The sequence below is a fragment of the Staurois parvus genome, unplaced genomic scaffold (genome assembly GCF_062004578.1).
Source record: "Staurois parvus isolate SC_StPar_1 unplaced genomic scaffold, SC_StPar_1.0 ptg000388l, whole genome shotgun sequence".
Lineage (NCBI taxonomy): Eukaryota > Metazoa > Chordata > Amphibia > Anura > Ranidae > Staurois > Staurois parvus.
In genome coordinates this window covers 1,460,805-1,484,564 of record NW_028318184.1, presented here as the reverse complement: position 1 = coordinate 1,484,564, position 23,760 = coordinate 1,460,805, and the positions used below count along the sequence as shown (strand labels likewise).

Sequence of the window (23,760 nt, the reverse complement as noted above, 5' to 3'; positions counted from 1 at the left end):
AATACCAAGACCAGAGTAGTGAGAATTGGTCATTTCCAACCAATAGTTGACATCCTCTACAACACCAGTTTGCATAGAGCTAATCTCGCCAAGTTTTAATTTGAACATGTCAAATTTCCTCAGAGGCCCAAATTTCAACATTAGCAATCTAAAACCTGGGACAATAAAGACATGCCCACTCCCTACTACCTCTTGTGACCTGAACCTGTAGACACAAACAGAAAGGAATCACCTTGATTGGTTAAGTTCAAGTGATGCCTCAATTTGCATTCTAATGAAGGTTTGTGGTTTCCTGGCTTGAATCCTGGCTCAACTTCTCTATAAAAAGACAAAAGATAGTTTGTGGACCTCACATATCTTCTTAGGGTCCTCAAGATCTTTTGGATACCGATTTCTGCACAGAACATCTGATATTGCTATATTCACAATGGCAGCCCACCTAACTTGTGAGAATGAAACAATTGGAGAAGAGCGATACGAAATCCTGGGACATCTTGGCGAGGGTAGTTATGGAGAAGTTGTGATGGCTGTTGACAGGGAACTGGGTAAGTGAATTCTTAAATAATTACAAAAAAATTTCTAATTTGCAGACCATTTGAACATCTAGAACAGATAGCACAAACATTAGCATCTTTACTGATTAAATGACCTTATTAGAGGTAGGGGTTTTGTTGCATAAATTTGGGGAAAAGACCATGATGCACAAAGATCTAATTCAGCACTAACAAAATATAAAAACTGGTTGAACAGTGCAAAATCCCATTCAGGCAGCTGGCATTGTTCCTACAGAAAACAAAAGCCTTTCCACCTGTTATCAATTTCTTGAGTTGGTCCTTTTGCATATCTTTAACAACCTGCCATGAGTAAAACATGAAGGCCACATTTTTTGAACTCCTCCTGAAAGTGCTAGCTACTGGTTGTTATGCCACAGAGCAAGCCTTGATATTTTACAAAAGTACATATTTGCATACAGGTTCCAGGTCAGGGATTCTATAAATTCAATTGGGTAGATTCAATATGGCAGCCAGGTAATTGGCAATTTGAAGAAGAGCTCACCAAAAGCAGGCTTCCTTTTTCTCTCATGACAGATTCATGATGATCACACACAGTTATAGTGGGTCATAGGCAGCTAAGTATGTAACAGATTTGACTATAAACTGATGGTCCACTATGCACAACCTAGACACTTGGCATTTAGATGGGAAGGGACAATAGATCTAGCTGCATGGGCAGCTACATATCTCACTGCTAGCGAGGGCCTAGAGAAGACGGCTACATTTTGAAGAAAAGCATCCAGTCTATGTAAAATGAATGGGCTCAAGTATTGGACATCACCCAGAGTTTTAGATGTCCAAGTCTTATTGTAATCAACTTTTTTTCCCTCCTCTTTAACAGGTAGCCTTGTTGCCCTAAAAAAGGTAAAAAAGGAGCGAACCAGACTAGAGGCCTTTCTTCATGAAGTTTGCATGTCACTCTTTGTTACTGGACACGAGGGCATAATATCTACCCATTCGAGAATTCTGGAAAACTCAGACTGTTACATGATCAGCCAGGAATTGGCACCTGCTGGATCTCTTCACTCCATCATCCAGCCAGGGGTAAGTAAAGCTAATGAAGTAGCTGACACTTTAGCATTTGCTTGCTAATTCTATAAATTTGTCCTAGGGATCCTGGAGATTAATAGAAACTGGTGTTTTGTCATGGATGATACTTTCTATATATTGCATGCATTTATACCAAATATTGTTGGCCTGGTTGGAGAGAACTAAGGAAGGGCTAAAATCCCCAGTCAGCTATTTTCTCTGCACCATCTGGGCAAGATTTTCCTTAATCCAATCAAGAAGTTGGAACAGGAGGTAGTAGGAAGTCTACAACGTTAGGGGAATTCCCCTCTTAAACAGTTGTCCCCATTGGATGATTTCCCCTCATCTCTTGTTCTGTGACAACTGTAAAATTTGCATTCGCCATTAATTTTGTCTTTAAAAGCAGAAAGACAAAAATAGAGATTACATCCCTCCTTCCCCACCTCCCTTCCTAGTGGGCACACAGATAACAATCACGATACAGGTTGTGATCCTTCACCATTCTATATTAAAGGTTAGTCTGGTGTTTAAGCCAGAGGTAAAATTTAAAACCAGTTAGACCTCCCATATTTCCTTCATTGCCCAATTATTGCTGAAGTAGTTGGAGATCGGTTGCACTGATGTTCACATAGAATTCCATCTGCAGATTTAAAAAGTAACCAACGTTGTATTGAATTTGATATTATTGAATATTATTTTTTAGTAAAATAGTGTTATTTTAAAGCCAAATATCATATAATTAATTGTTTTAACTTTTCCAGATGGGAATTCCAGAAAAGCTGGTCAAACGGTGTGCACTACAGCTTACCCAGGCTCTTGAATATATGCACAGCAAAAACCTGGTGCATAGGGACCTAAAGCCGGACAATATTTTACTTATGGACAAGAGATGTCATAATGTGAAATTAAGTGACTTTGGACTGACTCAGTTTGCCGGTACAGTTGTTCCATCAATGGCACCCCTCAACACATTCATGTCCCCGGAACTTTGTGAACTGGAGCACAGGGAGTCAATTGTGGTGGATCCTAGTGTTGACATCTGGGCCCTTGGTATTGTATTGTATGTTCTTCTCACTGGAAACTATCCATGGGAAACAGCTTCAGCTCAAGATCTATGGTTTCAAAGGTTTATTTACTGGCAGAACAACTCTGACCATGTTCCACCACCAAGTGGTTGGGAGAATGTCAGCAGGAGGGCTCAAGATTTATTTCACATACTTCTTGCCCAAGACCCCAGCTGCAGGAACCAAGTCAGAGTTGTTCTAGATTTTCTTCATTTTCCTTGGAACTTTGAAGTTGCCACCCAAGAAACCATGGATCTTGTGGAGCAGAAGGAAGAGGAGGATATTGCAGCAAAGGACAGTGAGGTAGAAGTCATTGTGCTGGAGAGTGAAGAGGAAATAATTATAATAGAAAATCACGGTGACATTGAATACATTGTGATCAATTATTCCGGCTCTTGAATTTGCTGCAGTTAAAATCTCAGCAGTGCTTCTTTTGAAAGAGACCAGCAGTACCTAAGCTCTGAAGTTGAAGTCTAAACGGACCCCAATTATTGTCCTAAAAGGAGGAGAATAGTTGCAGAGCTTCTCTGCCCAGCTCAAACCATCACCGTCATCTCAAAAATATTACTGAAGTGGTGAGATAGAAGGAGCAGGGACAAGCATTTACCTTGTGACTATTTCAAAGGTTTTTCTGAGATGTGGACTTTGCACCGTGATGTCACCGGGCCTCATCACTACCTCTTTGAAAAGCAACTACCTCAACTACAATTCATGTTGCCGTCTCCATGCGTTTGTATCTATAGTGTCAATGCAATCACTGCACCAGGTATAGAATGCAATAAATTCTAAGTACTGGTTATACCTTTTGTATCGTGTAATTCATCTATTTTTGCTCTGCCTCTTATTTCTCCTTCAACACAGATTGAAAAAGTGTTACAAAACCCACAACAGTAAAATCAGTCTGTATATGCAGTAAAGCATGCTTGTTATACTCCCTGTGGAACCTAAGGGGTTAATCCTCTGCATTGTGTAAAAATGTAGTTTGATCCTGATTTCTCTGATCCTCTCCTTCTTTCAGTGTCCCCCTCTTAAGACATTGTGCGGAGTCACTCTGCACATGCTCAGTTTGGTATGTATTACTAGGGTTCTTTTTTTTTTCTTAGGAGAGTGCATGTGATTAACAGGGCCAATCAGCACTGTCCAGACAGAGGTCAGGGGTTCTGCATCCTCCTAAAGCAAAATGCAAAACTCCTCCTACAAGCTTTAATCAGTGCTCAGCTGGACACTGATAGAAGTCACAAGACTGCTCTAACTGCTGATGAGCAGTTTATATTTACTAAAATAATTGGATTTCCATGTTTAGTGTACTGTGGGAGACCGTATATAGTGAATGCAGGGTCTGGGGTTTAGTAACACTTTAACGTTGACAATACATTATTTATGTAAACTGCGCAAATCCCCAATCAACTGAAGTCACAAAGCTGCAAGTATATGAGGATATAGTCTCTTAAAAGACCAATTCAAATGGATACTGTGCTAGGTGAACCCTTAAAACTTTGTGAGCACTATAGAAACCTTTGCACCTCTAAAAAGCGATCAAAAATTGAAAATCAAACACTAAATAATTACATACATATGCCCTATGAAGACCCTCACCCCTCTGAAGGGCGATCAAAATTTGAAAAAAATTAATTGAATAAACTGAGTGCAGTAATCATAAATACGTGTAAGAAACCATTATATGTGGTCAAATTAACCTAAAATGTCATGCATTATCCATGAGCCCTATGAAGACCCTCACACCTCTGAAGAGTGATCGAGGTTGAGGATAGGTCAAATCTCAATGTGAAAAAAAAACTCCTCAAATATACATAAAGGTTAGTAGAAATTTTTCAAAAACAGTAACAAAATGTCCATATAGACTTAAACCATAGTCCATAAGTATGAGAAGAATATGACAATAACATGAATGAACATTTTACAAAGCTGCAGTTTTTTTTAATATGGGCTGGAGCCCCCAGACTGCACCGGCTATTTTCTGGAAAAGGTAACCAGCCCATACCACACCATGCCTGGCCTAGGGTCAAATGGCAACCTACGTGAAGATCCAGCATATTCCAAGTCATTAAAGGGTTACTTCACATTTACCAAAAAAAACATGCCCGTGCAGATAAGGTACATAAATGGCCCACATCTATAGCAAGGGTATTATTTCACTTTAGTCAGAGCTGAACACTTTGTTTTGATCTACATAGCTAGTTTTTTTGGTAAAGGTGAACTAGGCCTTTATCCTCACTGGGAAGGTTATACATGGAACCAGCATGTAGAACACAAGTCACCGCAAATATAAGCAATACAGTGAAAGTGTAACTGACCGCCATAACGTCTCCTAAATCTACGTATGAAGACTGAACAAAGACCCCCACTTAACCAAAGGTCCTCTAAACCACAACCTGGGTCGCAGGATACTCGCACCGGCCTTTATCCCCTCAGCTTCTTTTTACTGCATACAATGCAGGGCCACTGAGTAGATTCTCTACTTCCTTCATAACATGCACTGTGAGGGGTCATCATATACTAGAAAAGACTGTAAACCTTGGGGCTCAATCACATAGGCGCTCGTCAAGTAACATCTGTTTACTTTATGTACTAGTTCTGAGCTGTTTGCTGTATGGACTCACCAGCACAGCCAAGTTTGAAAGGTGAACGCACCCGGACGCACAGGAGCTGCACCTGGCCCTTCATACCTGTCAAACTGCGCAAGTCCATACAGCCAATGTGTGGCCATTCACTTTGTATGGGGTGCCTGCACACAGCGCAGCACTGGGGCAGGAAACCTAAGAAATGCCTCTTCTTGCTGTATGGAGCTGAGTGCCCATGTGAATGAGCCCTTAAAGTAAATCTAAGACAAAACTTTCTTTTTTCACTTTAGATAGAGTAAGGGAAGGTTAGAACACCTGTCAGGTTGTTTTACTGCCATTTGTGTCCCATAGGGAGATTTCCCTTCACTTCCTGTCCCATAGCCAATACCCGAAGTGAGAGAAACTCTCTCAAAGTGATGAAAAAATGGGGTGTCACTAGAACTAGTGCCCCGATAGGGTCACTGTACTTTACACCCCTGTACCCATATAGTTCTGCCCCCACACCCTGATCTGTGAGTCCCACAGGTCACTGTACTATACCCCATGTATCCCCAGAGCTCTCCCCTCACACCCCAATCCCTGAACCCTGACAGGTCACTGTGCTGTTCACACCTGTGTACCCCCACAGGTCTCCTTTCACAACCCCATTCCTGGGCCCTGACAAGCCACTGTACTGTAATCCCCCCAAGCCCCCCTATCCAGAGATCTCAGGCATCTCCTGTTGCTTGGTTACATAGATAAAAAAAGGACAGGCTGATTACATAACAGGACATTACACAGACATCTGGATGGTCTGGGGCAGGCATGTCGCACTCAGATAAAACACTGGCCCCCACAAAGACAATATCTTCAAGGGGGTCACACCGGGAGAACTACAAAAAAAAGGGAAATACGCCGGTTTTGTGGTGAGAATATTGCTGCATATTCCGTGCTCTAAATTGTGGAATGGTATAAGACAAGTTCTATGTGGTGTTGCACCAGCTGCGCCAAATCACATGACAAGTGCTATACTTCAGTGACCGTTCCCGTGCGCCAACATAAGCATGCTTGGATCTGGCGCCCCAACACCCCCACAAGAGCAAGTAATAAAATGGCAGGAATCACTTTTATGATGTTGTCACAGCAAGCGCTAATTAAATAGGCATACAGAATTTGGTTGACTTGGCACATGGAAAATGTGCCAACATTTCCACTAAAAATGATGTATTTCCTTCCATCTGTTAATTGGTCAATATCTCAGAATTGTGACATACGGGGGGGGGGGGGGGGGGGATTAATTAGTCTTCACTGGAGCACAGCCAATTAGCCTTTACATTTCCATTTTCTAACCTGTGTGGGGAAAAATAAAAGCTGCAAGCTGATTGGTTGCTGTGGGCAATGATAAGAGTTGGGATGAAACATTTTCTATGAATCTCTCTTTATGGAAATCATGAGAGAGAGTCCATTTCTCTAATGGGGATACAGCCAGCAATACAAATATGACAGTGGATCTAACCCCTCACCCCTCACCACTGACAGTTGGCATTCTTGTAAACAACCCCTGACCTGAGGCTGCCCAAAATAGATCTCATGGTCTATGAATACAAGTCCCGTGTCCTGTACTGTATGATCAAGAGAAAAAGGTTTGTCTTTGGTTACATGTTACACACATGTTACACACACCAAACATCGGGGCTGAGTTTGGCTCTAACCAGGCACACTGATCCCCAATGGTGCTCACTGATACTGATAGCACAGACATTACAAATGAGCCCATATTCAAAAAACAAACCTAGCTTGTTGATGTATTTCAGTGTGTTACAAGCAGCACTATTGACACCTGCCTACATCATTGGAAAGGACCCCAAAAGCAGGCTTCTTTAAGCTTTACCTGTGTATTAGGTGCAACACAGATTTCTCTTTGTGTTGGATTTCATATATCCAGGACAGAATACTGAGCTCTGTGATTGTCACTCTGCTAAAAAAAAATTGGAGCCTCGCTGTGGAAAACGGCAGTTGGCAGAAAAATCATTTGAATTTTGTTTCCGGTTGGTATCCTAGCAACCACGGAAACTCAGTCCACAGGCAGCGCAGCCACAGACAGTCAGTGTGCTTCTGCTAGCGATAGTGAACACACTCCTTTTTTTGTGCTCTGTGAGATCTCATTATAACGTGTTATAATGAAGTGGACCAGGCCAAAACTACGTTTCCGATATCATCCATATAAGAACAGACAGGAGGTCACCTGGAATACCATCATAGGGAGACCTTTTGTAGATGATTTGGATAAGCCCACTTTATCACATAGTGGGTTGAAGGTGGAGACACCTCAGCAATTCCCCAAAAATCGGGAAAGCAAACATGGAAACTCTGATGGGAGGAAGAATTCTGGAGAGGGAAAGAGTTCCAAAGAGGAGAGTGCCATGAACAGAGGAAAGAAGCGCAGATCCAACCAATCTGCTGAGGAAGAAAGACCAGCAAAACAGGGACGATGTGGTCATGCACCGAGTTGGGCCAAAACACCATGTGCTGTCATATTGCCCAAGAGGAATAACAAGAGGCCAGCATCAGATCCAATTTTCTCTGCACCTCCAAATAAGAAAAGGAAGATCGCTGCTGATGAGACAAGCAAGAATGATCAACAGCTCGTCGAGGTAGTCAGCGATAGATTTCACCAGGTTGTCAGCGATATAGTCGGCGAGGTAGTCAGCGAGAGAGTCGCTGAAGTTGTCAGCAAGTCAGCCAACGAGGCCGTCGTTGGGGTTGTCAGCGAGCTAGTCGATGAGGCTGTTAGCAAGCCCGTCGATGAGGCTGTCAGACAACCAGTCAACCGGGCAGCCGGTGAGAATGACAACAAGGTAGTCAGGGATGTGCCTGGCACCAAATTAGAAATGCATCCGCCAGCCGACTTTAATCTTGACAGCTTTATCTTTCATAAAATACTTGGTCAAGGTAGTTACGGAAAGGTAAGTAATCAAAGATTTATGAACAGAGGGTTTAATGCACTGCCAGTTAGTGGTTATTATTATTGCCAGTCGGCAAATAGTAGGTCGTAGGTGGAGGTCACACCACTCTATTCCTTACCACTTCCCATTTACACTACACACACTGAGCTGTGCTGCTCAATGCCAAGCTGAAATCCATGCTTTCCCCATAAAACCAGTTTACACCAGTGTGATACATTAGTTGGCGCTCGGTTACACTGGAATAGAATGCATGTAAATGCAATGTGCTTTAAGAAAGCTACAATACTGGTATTTTACACCACTCATGAAAAAATAGCATGCCAACGCACATCATCTCCAGTGCGTTTACTGTGTTACATGGATGCAACGCGAGTAGAGTGAATCCAGGCTTACACACTAAGTCATGTTTAGTGGTGTACTGTCTGTCGGGGGTGTAATACACAAAAAGATGCAAGACAGAATTACAAATCCTTTGGTATATAAGGAAATAAGCTGACGTACATTTAAACTGTATATAGCAGATTGCATAACGTTTGGCTGCACAGCTTCATAGCCTTTAGCCCCAATTTATGAACGCTGAATACAGACTTCAGAGTGAGCGCTGGCTGTGATTTGCTAAATGCCTACTGCGGCTTGCTAAAAGCCTATTGAAAGCTATCCCCAATCCCTAACAGTCTAGAAGTTACTGACTAACAGTCAAAACCACTGAAAACTTGCACAAAATCCTGCTGACTCCCCGTTCTATAAACTATTTTCAAACTAAGACTAACAATCGTAGCCAGGCTGGGGGGGTTGCTGCTGGACCCAGAGGTAACCTTTTCAGAACCCGGAGCTGAATTGCTTCTAATCATTTGTGTCCTGTGTTTTTTAGGTCGCCCTGGCATCCCATCCTGCCACCAACAAGAAACTGGCAGTCAAGGTGGTACAGAAGAGGAAATTACTGCAAGAAGAACCGAAAAGTGTCCTCGTAGAGAGACAGATACTGGAAAAAGTTGGACGGAGTTCCTTTTGTACACACGCCTATGGAACCTTCCAAACAGAAGTAAGTTTCACATTCCTATCAATCACTCACTCATCAAATCACATCCATGTTATCCATTTGGACTCCAAGTCCAGCACAGACCTAGAAATAAATCCCAAAACCAGAAAAAAAGGAGGGATGGTCCAGCTTCAAAGAGGCTAAGACATGAGAGAGTTATGGTGGCTGCCAATGCAGAATTTGGGGAATTCTGGTTCTCCCCAGCCGTCCTGCTCTTACTTTGGCTTTGCTGTCGGAGTCACTGACTTGGATCAGGTATAGTCCTTGAACTTCTCTCATGATAGAGTCACTTCAATAGAACCTGTCACAACATGTTTGCATGTTAATGGCTTCTATATATTGCTTACCCACAGAGGAATGACGTTCACCATACATTGAAAGTTCCTGCCAAGCATCGCGTTAACTTAGTCTTAAAGTGGATGGAAAGCCAATACTGAACATTTCTTGTTTGTTCACACTTGGTCTATTAAATAGATCAAGCAGAGCGTGTTGTTATATCTGTTTAATAAGTGCAGAAAAACACTTGTGATCCTGTCAGAATTCCAGCGCTGTCCTGAGTCATCCTAAGCAGTCTTATCAGCCCCGCTCACTTCTCCTCTGTGAACTACAACACAGCTCCCCGTATGTTATAGAGATGAGGATGGGGAGAGGTGTTCTTAAGGATGGGGAGAGGCATACTTATTGTCCTAGGATGACAATACGGCACCTCCATAGACATAGAGAATAGTAAGTGAGCGTAGTCACCCTAGGACAAGAAGTAGATTAGTGGTAGGATTACAAGGGGAAAATAAAGGAAGACATGCTGAAAAGAAGAACACTAGTACAGCCTCCATAGCTGAGCACTGGTGTAAGCTGAAATAGATGACATTTTTATTCTTGAGTTTGAAGATGCGTTAAACTCCTGAACCGTCTACCATGTCCAGACATCCCTATATTTCTGCATTTCCACCAAAACACAAACTTCACATCCACTTGACCTTTTGGAACCGACTTATTTTTCTCTTTCTTTTACAGGAAAATCTCTTCTTTGTTATGGAATACATGAGAGGAGGAGAACTACGCGACCTGATCAAGTCTTCTGCTCCATTACCAACTAACACCATAAGGTAAGACTTACAAAGATTCCGTCTAAGGCTGCATTCATACCCGCACCATTCAACCTTTTTATTTTGGGCTTTTTTTGCACATTAGTCGTGCAACAGCATAGGGCAGCCTATTCACTTACGTGAGCTGCCTTATGCGTGACAAATGCACCAAAGTAGCTCATGTACTTTTCTTTGTCCGCGAGCCTCACAATTTTGCAATGTACATTTTGGTGCGTTTGGCCACACAACTTCTACCCGCATTTGAAGTGCCATTAAGAATTAATGGCACCACAAGTGTGATTTGCATCTTAGCACATTTTTCATGCATTTCCCAGAACACCAAGGTGTTAATATGGCCTAAGAGAAGGGTGAGGGTTAACAGTCATGATGAAGGATTTGCATATAGTAATTACACAATGAATCTTAAAGGAGAAGTACAGACAAAGCTCCTTGACCCGTTTTCAGCTGACAGCGGGCTGAAGCCTGCTGTCGGCTGATGTCACTCAGCCGGTCCAGGCTGGGGAAAGATCCCGACTTTAAAATAAGGATCTGCCCCAAAATCTGGAGCGGCACCCAGCTCAACGATCCGTTGAGAGCCTGAGCCAGTTGCTCCCTCCACTCCACAATCCAGTGCTCCATTAAGTTGGCGGGGTGGGGAAGAGCAGAAACGCTGACTGACAGTCACCGCTCTCTGTTCGGAGTGAGCGATGACTGAGTGAGAACTCCGCAATCAGCTGTCAAGTGATTGTTGAGTGCTCGCCCTTAAAACCGGCCATAGACAGATGCTGCATCGGACTGATGCTGCACGCACCTAGATAAGTATGATTTAACAAAAAAATGAATTCCTATATTGCTCTCTTCATTTAAACTAAAAGATCACCCACCCCGACCCACCTCAGTAAGCCTTCATCAGGAAAGAACCTTCACTGCCCCCCATACACATACTCATCTTCCGTTTACCCCCTAGCCTAGCCTTTTTCAGCCGTCAGCAAAGTACTCTGTAATGCAGTTTGTAGACATCAATCTCACATAATCACACACTCCTTCAATCAGATGCAACTAATCCCTACAAGATTCTAAAGCATGCTAACTGTATAGCATAGGGAGCTATTTGTCCAAGCTGATTAATGATCAGTTGCTACTCCTAGTGACTGGTCACCAGCAAATTTAGTAGCACCATTGATCTGCTAACACTCTCCTGCATAGCACGAGCCTAATGTGATATCTGCCAAACACCGGTTATATCCTCTAGTTTATCTTGGCGTGCAAGGCTGTATCTTCAACCCCACACAAGCAATGTTCCAACCCCACAGGTCTTAGCCAATGGTTGTCAGCTACCACAGATCAGGTGACTATGATCCAATCCCTGGTTAAGAACCAAAGTAACCCAAGAAAAGAGCAGGGCCTGTCATTATCACAGTAATACATTGCTGCTTATGACATGCAAGGCTTGGAAGAAATCACCTCTTAATCATTTGTTTACTTATGCTGTGAGACGTGCAATAATCGTAGACCTTTTCTCCTTTTTTACAGATTTATTGCTGCAGAACTTCTCTGCGCGCTACAATATCTGCACCGCCAAGGAATAATGCACAGGTAAGTGTCTCCACCATGATCTTCCATATCTTCTAATCTTCAGTAAAGTACAACACCACCCAATACTGCTACTTTAGTTGTGGATGGGTGTACAAGGGTTGAATTGCCCATGGCCAGTTCTGTCCCCTGCTGCTGAAGCTTTTGTGACTCTAAGGGCTCGTTCACACTCGACTCTTTTTACCAACGCTTGCCAAACGCCCCTATAGCGTTTGGCAAGCATTGGTCCGGCGTTTGCGGAGCATCTTTTAACGCTCCGCAAACGCCGCATGCGCGGTTTAGCGGAGGTTGCTAAGCTTTGCCGAGCGTTACAAACGCCTATAATGAAGTTTGAATGGTGTTACCGCTCCGCAAACGCCCCGCAACCGTGTCGCCACCGCACCGCAAACGCCGGCCGGGCGTTTGCGGAGCGGCACCGTAGACTAGAATAGGAGGCTTCAACGCCTCCTGACTCGACCAGGGGCGTCCGTTTTGCCGCGACGCTAACGCTCCCGTTAGAACAGCACCATGTGCTGCAATGTGCAGAATTGTCCGAGGCCTCTCTGCCGCCTGCACACAACGCTAGTGTGAACGTAGCCTAAGTAAGGGAGTCTCACTTCCCCATATTACATACATTTGCAATTGTAGATGTCCTGTTCTAACACTGTGCCATGTCCCATTCAGCAGCTGAGCAAAACCAGCCACAGGTGCAAAATTTGCTCTGGGTCCCATCAATCCCCGTAAACCAGCAGAAGAAACAATATTGAGGTGCACTCCGTCAATCTGAAATGAGTCTATGGCTTTATTAAAGACACGTGGATAGAAACACTCCCCAGGCTGCCTAATTCTAACACTTATCACCCTCTAGTGGGACGTAATCATGCCCCCACTAGAAGGGCAAAAGGTGACGCAGGAAGAAAGCCTGCGGAGTGTTTCTGCTCCCTTCTTTTCAATAAAGATGTGGAAGCATTGCAGAATGACCAACTGTGATTTGATATGGTTTCTTACACTGCAGTAAGCTGACAGCCAAGGTCATGAGGTTCCTCTTACCATTCGTAAAGCAGTGCAGAAAGTTAGAAGGGGATCTAACCCGCTGGCACCCCTTGAAAGCTGAACTATTAGTATTGGTTGAATTACGGTTTTAAACATTTGATCTGTAAATCTAACTCTCTCCTTTTTTTTTTTTTTTTTACAGAGACTTGAAACCCGAGAATATACTGCTCGACAGCTCCGGCCATGTCAAAATTGCAGACTTTGGCCTTTCAGAAGCCGACGTGTTTGGATCCGACAAAGTATTTACTTGTGCCGGTACTCCAATCTATATGGCCCCAGAAGTAAGTATAACACCACCCTTGTTTTTCCCCTCTACTGCTCCCATCTTTATCTTATAATATCTATGAACCTAACAAGAATTTTGGAGATGAAAGAAGCAGAGCCACAATGATGGTGACTCAAAAAACCTAAAAAACAACAGGAGGCCCACTGTGACCTGTCATTCCCACCAACCATTGTTAACTATTATTACTGCTCTGTGCAGCTCATCGTGTGCTTTATTTTATGGTTAATCTTACTCTCTGTTTTATCAGGTTCTACAAGGAAAACCCTGTGATGCTATGTCTGACTATTGGTCACTGGGTGTCATCTTATTCGAAATGGCCACAGGAGCACATCCAGGTGAAGCCAGATTCAGGAGACACTTCTATCCGAGGGACATGGATCCTGAACTTCAAGATGTCATTGAAAGAGTAAGTATACTCTACAATTAGAATTATGCAAAAGCTATAGATCCTTAGTGTAGTGTTCTTTATGAGAGAAGCTTGCAAAACGTTCTCTAGTATCCAGTACATCACCAGGTGTAAGAAAGCACACAGGGGGCATCCGACTTCTGGAAGTGTTATATACACACGGTATAGCAAGATATTCACCACACAGGGAGTCAGAATAATATAGGAACTATCCATGAGCTTTTGGATGAACTCATTCACTGGTTCAGAAATGTTCACTTTGATCCTTCCAACAGACATATATATCTTCAGTGAAAACTACACCAAGGAATTAAAATATGACATTCTGAGGTGTTTTTTTTCTATTTTTAAGAAATAGCCGACACTAAACTGGCTGATTGATCAGTTTCTGTTAGTGACAATCTACCGTATGCTAAATTTCATTTCTTTTTCTTTATAGCTTCTTGAAATAAATCCGAGCGATCGCCGGCAGGCAGTGAAACAACTGCGAAAACATCCCTTCTTCAGTACCATTTACTGGAAGAAGCTGGAGAAAGGAAAGGCCACCTCACCATTGAAGATGCCAGAAGAAAGTCTGCGCTCACAAATCGACACAAATCAGCAAATTGATGTGAAGGAACTGATTCCCTACACAGGAAATACAGAAAATAAAATTGCAGAAGAGCAACAGAGATTGTTCGATGGCTTCAGCTTCAAAAGCACAAAATGGAGAAGGATGGTGGAGAGGAAATGAAAGAATGAGGGCTCATTCACACCATCTGCATTGAGCCACGTTCTTTTGGACAGATCACCACAAGGTTAGACCATACTTCTCTTGTGGGTCACAGGAATGACCTAACTTTTGCTTTCCTGGGGCAAAGAGTCAGCTTATAGCAGGCTATTACAGTGTATAGCAGGCAGATCACCACCTTTGTGCATCATTCATCATGATTGACATGGATCGACAGTGCTGGACAACATGAATGAAACTGAATTCACATCAAGATAAAAAAACTGCCGGAAGATCAGAGGACAGTTGGTTTACCACGGATCAACACCTTTATGCGTCATTCGTCGTGAGTGGATCAACATTCCTAGATGATAGGAATGACGTTGGATTTATACAATGGAACATAACCTCATCCATTCTGGGTGAGAGGATTAGAAGGAGCAGTGGTTTGCCATGTCGGCAGATCACCGCCTATGTGCGTCATTCATCGTGATTTATATGGATCAACATTGCCGGAAGACATGAATGACGTTGGATTTATACAATGGAACACAACCTCATCCTTTTTGGGTGAGAGGATTAGAAGGAGCAGTGGTTTGCCATGTCGGCACATCACCGCCTATGTGCATCAATCATCGTGACTGATATGGATCAACATTGCTAGACGACATGAATGATGTTGGATTTATACAATGGAACATAACCTCATCCTTTTTGGGTGAGATTAGAAGGAGCAGTGGTTTGCCATGTCGGCAGATCACCGCCTATGTGCGTCATTGATCGTGACTGATATGGATCAACATTGCTGGACAACATGAATGACGTTGATTATTACAATGGAACATAACCTCATCCTTTTTGGGTGAGAGGATTAGAAGGAGCAGTGGTTTGCCATGTCGGCAGATCACCGCCTATGTGCGTCATTCATCGTGATTGATATGGATCAACATTGCTAGACGACATGAATGACGTTGGATTTATACAATGGAACATAACCTCATCCTTTTTGGGTGAGAGGATTAGAAAGAGCAGTGGTTTGCCATGTCGGCAGATCACCGCCTATGTGCGTCATTCATCGTGATTGATATGGATCAACATTGCTAGACGACATGAATGACGTTGGATTTATACAATGGAACATAACCTCATCCGTTTTGGGTGAGATTAGAAGGAGCAGTGGTTTGCCATTCCGGCAGATCACCGCCTATGTGCGTCATTCATCGTGACTGATATGAATCAAAATTGCCGGACGACATGAATGACATTGTATTAATACAATGGAACATAACCTCATCCTTTTTGGGTGAGAGGATTAAAAGGAGCAGTGGTTTGCCATGTCGGCAGATCACCACCTATGTGAATCATTCATCGTGATTGACATGGATCAAAGAAAAAAGATTAACAGTAAGAATATTGTTCTTACTTGGGTGATAAGTGAGAAGACTATCAAGTTTTTAGATTTGGAGATTATGCAGGAACAGGATCCTCTACTAACAAAAACATTCTTCAAGACGGTAGATCGCAATGGTTATATACCCCTGAACAATTGTCATCACACCTCCTGGCTTATGAATGTCCCTAAAGGACAATTTGTCAGACTAAGGAGAAATTGTACTAGAAAGGAGGATTATCGGGATCAAGCAAAGATGACTTATACAATGGAACATAACCCCATCCCTTTTCAACGAGAGGATTGGAAGGAGCAGTGGTTTGCCATGTCGGCAGATCACCACTTATGTAATATTCATCGGGAATGACATGACACATTGCTGGACGACATGAATGACGGGCTATATAATGTAGATCAGTGGTGGGCAACCTTTTTTTTTCAACTGAGCCAAATCTCGCCAAAACCACGATTGAAATTTATTTTGAGAGCCACATTTTTAAAACTGAAAATACATCTCCCATATAGTAATTCATCCCCCATAGTAATTCATCCCCCATATAGTAATTCATCCCCCATATAGTAATTAATCCCCCATATAGTAATTAATCCCCCATATAGTAATTCATCCCCCATATAGTAATTCATCCCCCATATAGTAATTCATCCTCCATATAGTAATTCATCCCCCATATAGTAATTCATCCCCCATATAGTAATTCATCCCCCATATAGTAATTCATCCCCCATATAGTAATTAATCCCCCATATAGTAAGTCCCCCATAGTAATTCATTCCCCATATAGTAATTCATCCCCCATATAGTAAGTCCCCCATATAGTAATTCATTCCCCATATAGTAAGTCCCCCATATAGTAAGTCCCCCATATAGTAATTCATTCCCCATATAGTAAGTCCCCCATATAGTAATTCATCCCCCATATAGTAAGTCCTCCATATAGTAATTCATTCCCCATATAGTAAGTCCTCCATATAGTAATTCATTCCCCATATAGTAAGTCCCCCATATAGTAATTCATTCCCCATATAGTAAGTCCTCCATATAGTAATTCATTCCCCATATAGTAAGTCCTCCATATAGTAATTCATTCCCCATATAGTAAGTCCCCCCTGTGTCAATTCACTTACCTTTGCTCCGCGCGTTCCTCTCGTATTCCCACGCCGTTCTGGTCTTCAGGGAGGACTGTGAGAGGAGAAGAGTTCGTCACGCTGCCCCGCCTACATCCTGGCTGCCCCGCCTACATCCTGACAGCTGCAGAGTCCTGACGCCCGAGAGGAGGGAGGGGGGCGGCCATCCGAGAGGAGGGGAGGGGAGAGGGGGAGAGGAGGAGAGGAGGAGGGGGCGGCCGGCCGCCCGCCCGCCCGAGAGGAGGGAGGGGAGCGGGCGCCCGGCACACAGGAGAGCCGCATTTAAGTTTGTAAAGAGCCGCATGTGGCTCGCGAGCCGCGGCTTGCCGACCACTGCTGTAGATGCATGAGTCCAGTGCTATCTTCAACTGGGCTGATCCTTTGCTAGTCTTCAGATCCCCAGTGCTGCCCTTTTTTTTTTTTTTAATAATATTTTTATTGGGGTTTCAAACAACAATACAGTAGATGCAACAGTGTACTCAGAGTCAGAGAAGTGGTCTAAACTTACAAAAGAATAGGTAAAAAAAAAGATGTAATCAAGCTCAATGAGCATATTACAGGTTTCAAAGTAATAAACAAGATGATAACTAAGGGGGGGAGGCTAGAACCAGTGGGGCCTTCCAAGCCATATCCGCTAAAGCCAGAAGAATGACAGAGGTCCCCAGGGTGGTCGCTGCCTCTGTGGGATCCTTGTCAGACACAGGAGTAGCAAGAAGTGGCCTAGAATAATGAAGAGATGGAGACATGTGCAACCCACGCCTAATAAGGCATCTTTACTATAACCATACCAAACCATAATTAGTAGTCAAGGGAAAGGGGGAAAAGAAAGGGGGGGGGGGTTTAAGTATAGGCCCAAACGGAAGAACTGGAGATTCCTCCCCTGCATGGGGACGCTCAAACAAAGGAGAGCTCCCCACGGAGGAAGGGATCCCGGCACAGAAAGCACAAAACAGGAAGAACGCATGTTGTTACCTACTTGCAGAGCCATTATGCAATCCTGTAATAAAGAATTGGTTATATGGAGACCCATCATGTGACTGACACCCATTAAAAACATCCTTGAGATATACAATACAGTAAAATCAAAAGAGTTATGAGGAATGTGGATAGGGATAACCATATGGCCTATTGGAGGTACGTGCTCTGCTCCAGAGGGGGAAGAGACCTTGATATTAAGAGGCCCCATTTTTTCTGGAACCGCAACGTCAAGGCTTTTAGTGACAAGTCTAAGTCAAGTCTTTCTCTACGAAGAAGATGTAATAGGTCTTGCTTGACCTCAGGAACTGAAGGCGGAGCGGAGGATAGCCATTTTCTGAGAATGATCCGTCGCGCAATCATGAAGCAGGTGGCTAGCCAAGCCTTATTGCGTTGTATAGCTAGTAATTGAGGTCTGGACTGCTCCAGGCGTGTAGAGGGGAAATTGCCAAATATGAGCAGAAAGGGACCTTGTGTCGGGCAATAACCCGTGACAGAAGCAGCGAATGTCTCCAGTTGTTTCTAAAATTCCAAGATGAATGGACAATACCACAACTTGTGTAGCAATGTGGGTCGTGGAGATTTGTACAGGGGGCAGCTATTTTGAATCTGGAGAGGTGGAGATGGTAGAGGAGGAATACAGGGACTTAGACAGGCATAGATTCAGTGGTTTATAAATGTTCGAGATCTTAAATGTTTTCCGCTTCAGCAATATATCCACCATAGACGTTTGGAATCTTCTTGGTCTATTCCGGCATGTGCTTGAGATATGATCTATGCCTTGCTGAACCATTAAGAAGTGATGGGGTGGGAGTTGGTAGCACTCACTAATATGAGAGAAGGGGAGGGCAGAGCCTGAGATAGTGTCAAATAACTGCGCAAAAAGCTTCAAACCTTGTTGAGCCCAAGTAGCATAGGCGGCATGAAATTGAGGCAAGGGGAAGGATGGGTTACCATGGATCGGTAGATAACAGGAAGTCCAAGGGGACAAACCCAGCCTGAGTCTCACTTCCTTCCAGGCTACGGCTGCTCAGCCCATACAGTGCATTGGCAGGATGGCGAGCTGCTTGCACAGTCAGCTATTGCCTGCACTGTATGTGATGGGGTTGGCGCGATGATGTCATTGCGCCGGGTACTCGTATGTGGGCGTTTCTGCATGTGGGCAGACCCGCCTGGAGACGGATAGAGGAGCGGTGTTTCGGTTCCTAAGACCATCGGAAATATGTGTTTTCCAATGGTCTTAGGCGAACCGTGTGAAAGGTTTGTTCGACCCCCAAAGGGGTCGCGATTCACAGGTTGAGAACCGCTGCTCTAAAATTAAAAAGAAAACTATACAAACTGTACATACACGTTAGAGTTCAGTCACTCAGCTTTTTGCAGGCATTTTATGCACCTAGTGTACATTTCTGGGTGCTTTCCTGCTCCAGGTGCTACATGCAGCCAGCCATACAAGTAAATGGCTGTACGTGGCCGCACTCATTGAAACGCCAATGCCTCCTCGTGTTGGGAAAATACGTTGGACATGCATGTGTGGATAAGAGCTGATGTAAAGAAGTATCAGCGTTTACAAATATATTCCCTTGTATGGCAGGTTATATGCAGCACCTGCAGCTCCCTCTGCACACAAAAGTGTCCAGAAATCTATTGACAAATACATGAAACAAATGAATGAAAGAAGTGCAGCTCTCCAAAATCCACAATATCCCGCCTCCAAGCAAACTTGTTAATACAGAACTAATAAAACTGACGCCCCTAAATTTGCTGAAATAGCTCAGTTGGAAGAGCGTTAGACTGAATGTCTAAAGGTCCCTGGTTCAATCCCAGGTTTCAGCAGCTGTTGGGGTGTTCCCAGGAGTTTGAGGAAGTAGAATCGATCTGGATCAGCCAAATAGAGAGCGCTATATGGAGACCTGGTGAGCCATCGATTTGCCTATGAAACCACGAGCATTACTAACCCTTTATTGTAATAAACCTGGTTTTATAGAAGGCACGACGATTTATGTTGTAGACACCTTTCACACGGAGCGAAGTCCGCACTGTTTGGACGCCTGTACTCGTTCAGTTTCTGCCCGGCAGACAAGGGTGGACCCCTGTCAACTCTATGGGCAGCCGGGTGTAAACAGACTGCGCTGTCAGTTTACATCAGACTATCTCCAATCTGGTTGGGAAAAAAAGAAAAGAACGCAGTGCTATTCCGTTTTTTTTTCCTGGACCTGAAGGTAGGCGGGTTTACAAACCGACACAAGTCAGTTTACATAATCCTGTCTATAGGGCTGCATGGACCTTCCGATCAGGTCTGCCTAAAAAACTGACAAGTGGACCTGATTGAAACACCCATGTGAAAGGGGCTCTATGGAGCTGTGCAGGGACTGCTATGGAGGAGAATTGACCATTTAGAGCCTGGTGTGGCCCCATATCTTTTTGAGCTGTGCCTGGAAGGATCCTAAAGCCAGGTTCATGCCTGTACAGGTTGCAGTTGATGCATTTTGCATGTTTTTCACGTGACATATTAATGAGTTTTTGATGCGTTTTGTGCCTTTGGCAGGTGTCTTTTGTCTTATGGGAGAAACAAAAAAAAAAAACCATCAAGAATGCAAGCACTGCGTTTTTAAAAGCGTTTCTGCTGCATTTCCATTGAAATCTATGGAACAAAAACTGCAACCTGCTGCAGGAAGAAACCTTCCTGATCCTTTCCAGACAATGCACCGGTGGAAAACGCACAGATGTGAATGTGACCCATGGGAAACCATGTTAAATGGACTGTACGACGTTTCTGCAAAACTGAAAATGCACAGAAAATTGCAGAGGTGTGAACCAGGCCTAACATAGAGGTGCTTTTACATGCTGAGAAAATGAGGCCTATGTGTGACACTGCTCCTAGTTATTAGAATTTCTGCTTGAATGTTTGTTTGCTGTGCGGGGATCAGAGCTTTGTTTATAGTTCTAGAACATGAAAGGCATGCATTTAACGCTGCGACTCCCAAACAAATCACCTTGGAGAAGAGGCTTCAGGAGACTGGTCACACAGGTGGAGTCTGGCAGAAAGAGGAATAAAGGAAGCATTACACCTTCTACCTGTACCCCGAGACATCCTGAGCATTGAACCCTTGAGGTGTTGGGGCCCACTTTACAGGAAAACATGTTCAAACATGGTTTGGGGGTTTCAGCTCAGAGGGACGCCCCGAAACCACCTATAGTGTACGTTTACATTATTAGGAAGTGTTTTTGCAGCTCTTACAACACATGTCTTTTCATTTTTTTTTGGAAAGGGCTGGAGGGGGGAGAATATGAAAAGAAACTTTCTGTAGAGCTTCACAATTGCACACAAAATGCCATCAAAAAGCATTTGCAGGGTCCCTGTATTCACATGAATTGAGGCGTTCTCCATGCTTTGCAAGTTGCCAACACCAGCCCAACATTGCCAGCAGGATAGAAATCAAAGCATCGCAAGTAAGCTACCTGTCATCCACTCAGCAGCATTCATCTTCCACTGCAGCCAGAAATTCTGAACACGGAGCTATCAGAGGGGTTGATTATTTGTCCCCGGCCTCCATGCCGCTCCTGCTCTTCATTTGAGGTAGTCACCCTCTGCCTCTAATGTACAATAGGAAGAAGAGATGATCTCTTCCTGTCACTTCAGGCCACCTCTGGATCTCCTCATATAAATATCCTTCTATATGTCCTGTACATCCCTCCGCACACTCAGGTGCTGCTATGACCCCCATCTCTGTGCCCCGATAGGGTCGTTGTACTGTACATCCCTGTACCCCCAGAGTTCTCCCCTCACAGCCCGATCTCTGAACCCTGATGGGGTCACTGTACTGTACACCCCGGAACTCCAAAACTCTACCTATACACCCCAATCGCTGAGCCCTGACAGCTCACTGTACTGTACACCCCTGTACCCCCAAGCCCTCCACTTATACACAGATCTCAGGCTACTCCTGTTGCTAGGTTACCCACAACCATTTCCTCACAAGCCCACTGCAGCCAGAATACATCCCCTGAGACCCCAATATGACAAATATATACATATATACAGAGTGAAATCTATCATTGTATACATACATTAGAGAAATGTCACATAATAAAGGGACAGGCGGATTACATAACAGGACATTACACAGACATCTGGGCAGTCTAGGACAGGCATGTCACACTCAGAAAAAACACGGGGCCCCACCGAGACAACATCTTCAAGAGGGCCACATTATGTCCGAAGGAGTTAGTTCAATAAAAAATGTCAAGGGGCCCCAATATGGGCCCCAGTGTGATCAAAAACACTGCGCAGCTTTGATATACTGGGATTAGTTATGAAGCCTTACCTGTAGGCCTTAGCTGTGCCCCATCCTGTCCTGTTGCTAGAACGCTCCAATCAATGGACACTCGCCCCCAGCATCACAGGAGAGAGCGTTCTCCTCATTGAACCCCCTGACTGTACACTGCGCTCTCTCTCTCTCTCTCACATTGCTGAGCTCACCCACTGCTGTGCCATTTGGGACCCTCAGAGGCCTGGCTGGAAAAACCCCAGTCAGGGGCCCCCACATCCTGCCTTGCTGCTAGCACAGGAAAACTGTTGGTCTTTGCTCCTGTACTGCCGGCAGTTATCATCCAACGGTTTTCATATCCTAGCAACAGTCCGGACATGAGGGTTGCTAACTGGGAGTTTTTTAGCCGAGGCTTCTGAGGAGCTCAAATGGCCTACCGCTATGACAATAACATGAATGAACATTTTACAAAGCTGCAGTTTTTTTTAATATGGGCTGGAGCCCCCAGACTGCACCGGCTATTTTCTGGAAAACACTGCTATATACCCTTTCCAGCACACTTTGCAACAAATAGGATATCAGAACTTCCTTGGTAAACAACACAGATCTCTCTATTGACAGTGGGGATGAGCCGGTTTTTGTCTCCCTGCAAAGCACACAGTACACAGATCAGATATAGTTAGGAATACAGTTAACCCTTTGATCGCCCCAGATGTTAACCCCTTTCCTGCCCAGTGTCATTAGTACAGTATCGGTGCATTTTATTAGCATAGTCTTAGTGTCATTGGTCATATTAGTGTCAGTTACTTAATGTCAAAATGCCCGCCATACTATCACAGTCCCACTAATTTGCTGATCGCCGCCATTACTAGTAATAAAAATAATAAAACAAAAATAATTCCAGTTTATATATCATCATTTGTAGACACTATAATTTTCACGCAAACCAATTAACATACACTTAATTTACCAAAGACAGGTGGCAGATTACATTTTGGCCAAAATTAATTTTAATGTCCTGTAAAATAATAGGCACCACAGGGCCGTGCAATACCTACATTTCCCCATCCTTGCAAACACAATTTTAAAGCAGAACTAAAGTTCACAGACTATTCATCTCCATTCCTGCAATGGGGCCATTAGATACAAAATGAATTGGCTCAAATCGCACGGCACCTGTAGGGAAATCACATGTGATTCGGACAAAAATCCCACTACATTCCTTTTCAAACCACGTGCAATTCTTTGCCCTTAATTGATTTGAGCCCTTGATCCTGTATAGGCTCAAATGACACCGTACAAAGAAGGATCGGTTTTAGGTATTGGAGCATTTTCATGAGTACAAGTACTTTTGCAAATGCTTAGTATCGGCACCGATATGGATATCAATATTGGTAAAACCCTAAATATAATGCTTGAAAAATGCCCAATTAAAAACTCCTGTATAAGCACTTCCATAAGAACTTACTGGATGTGAATGGAGGCTAAATCACAAACACAGCAAAGCAGGAAGAAGACTCTGCATAGGTAATGAACAAATATGACTTCCCCCGTGTTCATATAAAATTTTAACCCCTTCACGCCGGTACCTCCAGGCCCTTTAAGAGTTTCAGAAGCCGGGAGGCGGGGTTTAGGGTCATGTGACCGCCGTGATGCG

General features: G+C 43.8%; 1 protein-coding gene and 1 pseudogene across 1 annotated transcript; both read left to right on the top strand.

The window, feature by feature from the left end:
- Nucleotides 1-427: 427 nt before the first annotated feature.
- On the top strand, nt 428-3,046 carry LOC149455761 (serine/threonine-protein kinase SBK1-like). Its single transcript, XM_089685855.1, has 3 exons — nt 428-545; nt 1,396-1,598; nt 2,345-3,046. The coding sequence occupies exons 1-3, from the start codon at nt 428-430 to the stop codon at nt 3,044-3,046; spliced, it is 1,023 nt and encodes a 340-aa protein (XP_089541981.1).
- A 4,342-nt stretch (nt 3,047-7,388) lies between these two features.
- LOC149455760 (putative serine/threonine-protein kinase DDB_G0277449) lies at nt 7,389-14,382 on the top strand (annotated as a pseudogene).
- Nucleotides 14,383-23,760: the final 9,378 nt, after the last annotated feature.

Coding starts and splice junctions, on each gene's coding strand:
- LOC149455761 (XM_089685855.1), top strand. CDS start 428: ATGGCAGCCCACCTAACTTGTGAGAATGAAACAATTGGAGAAGAGCGA. Junction 546..1,395: donor GGCTGTTGACAGGGAACTGG/GTAAGTGAATTC, acceptor CCTCTTTAACAG/GTAGCCTTGTTGCCCTAAAA. Junction 1,599..2,344: donor ACTCCATCATCCAGCCAGGG/GTAAGTAAAGCT, acceptor TAACTTTTCCAG/ATGGGAATTCCAGAAAAGCT.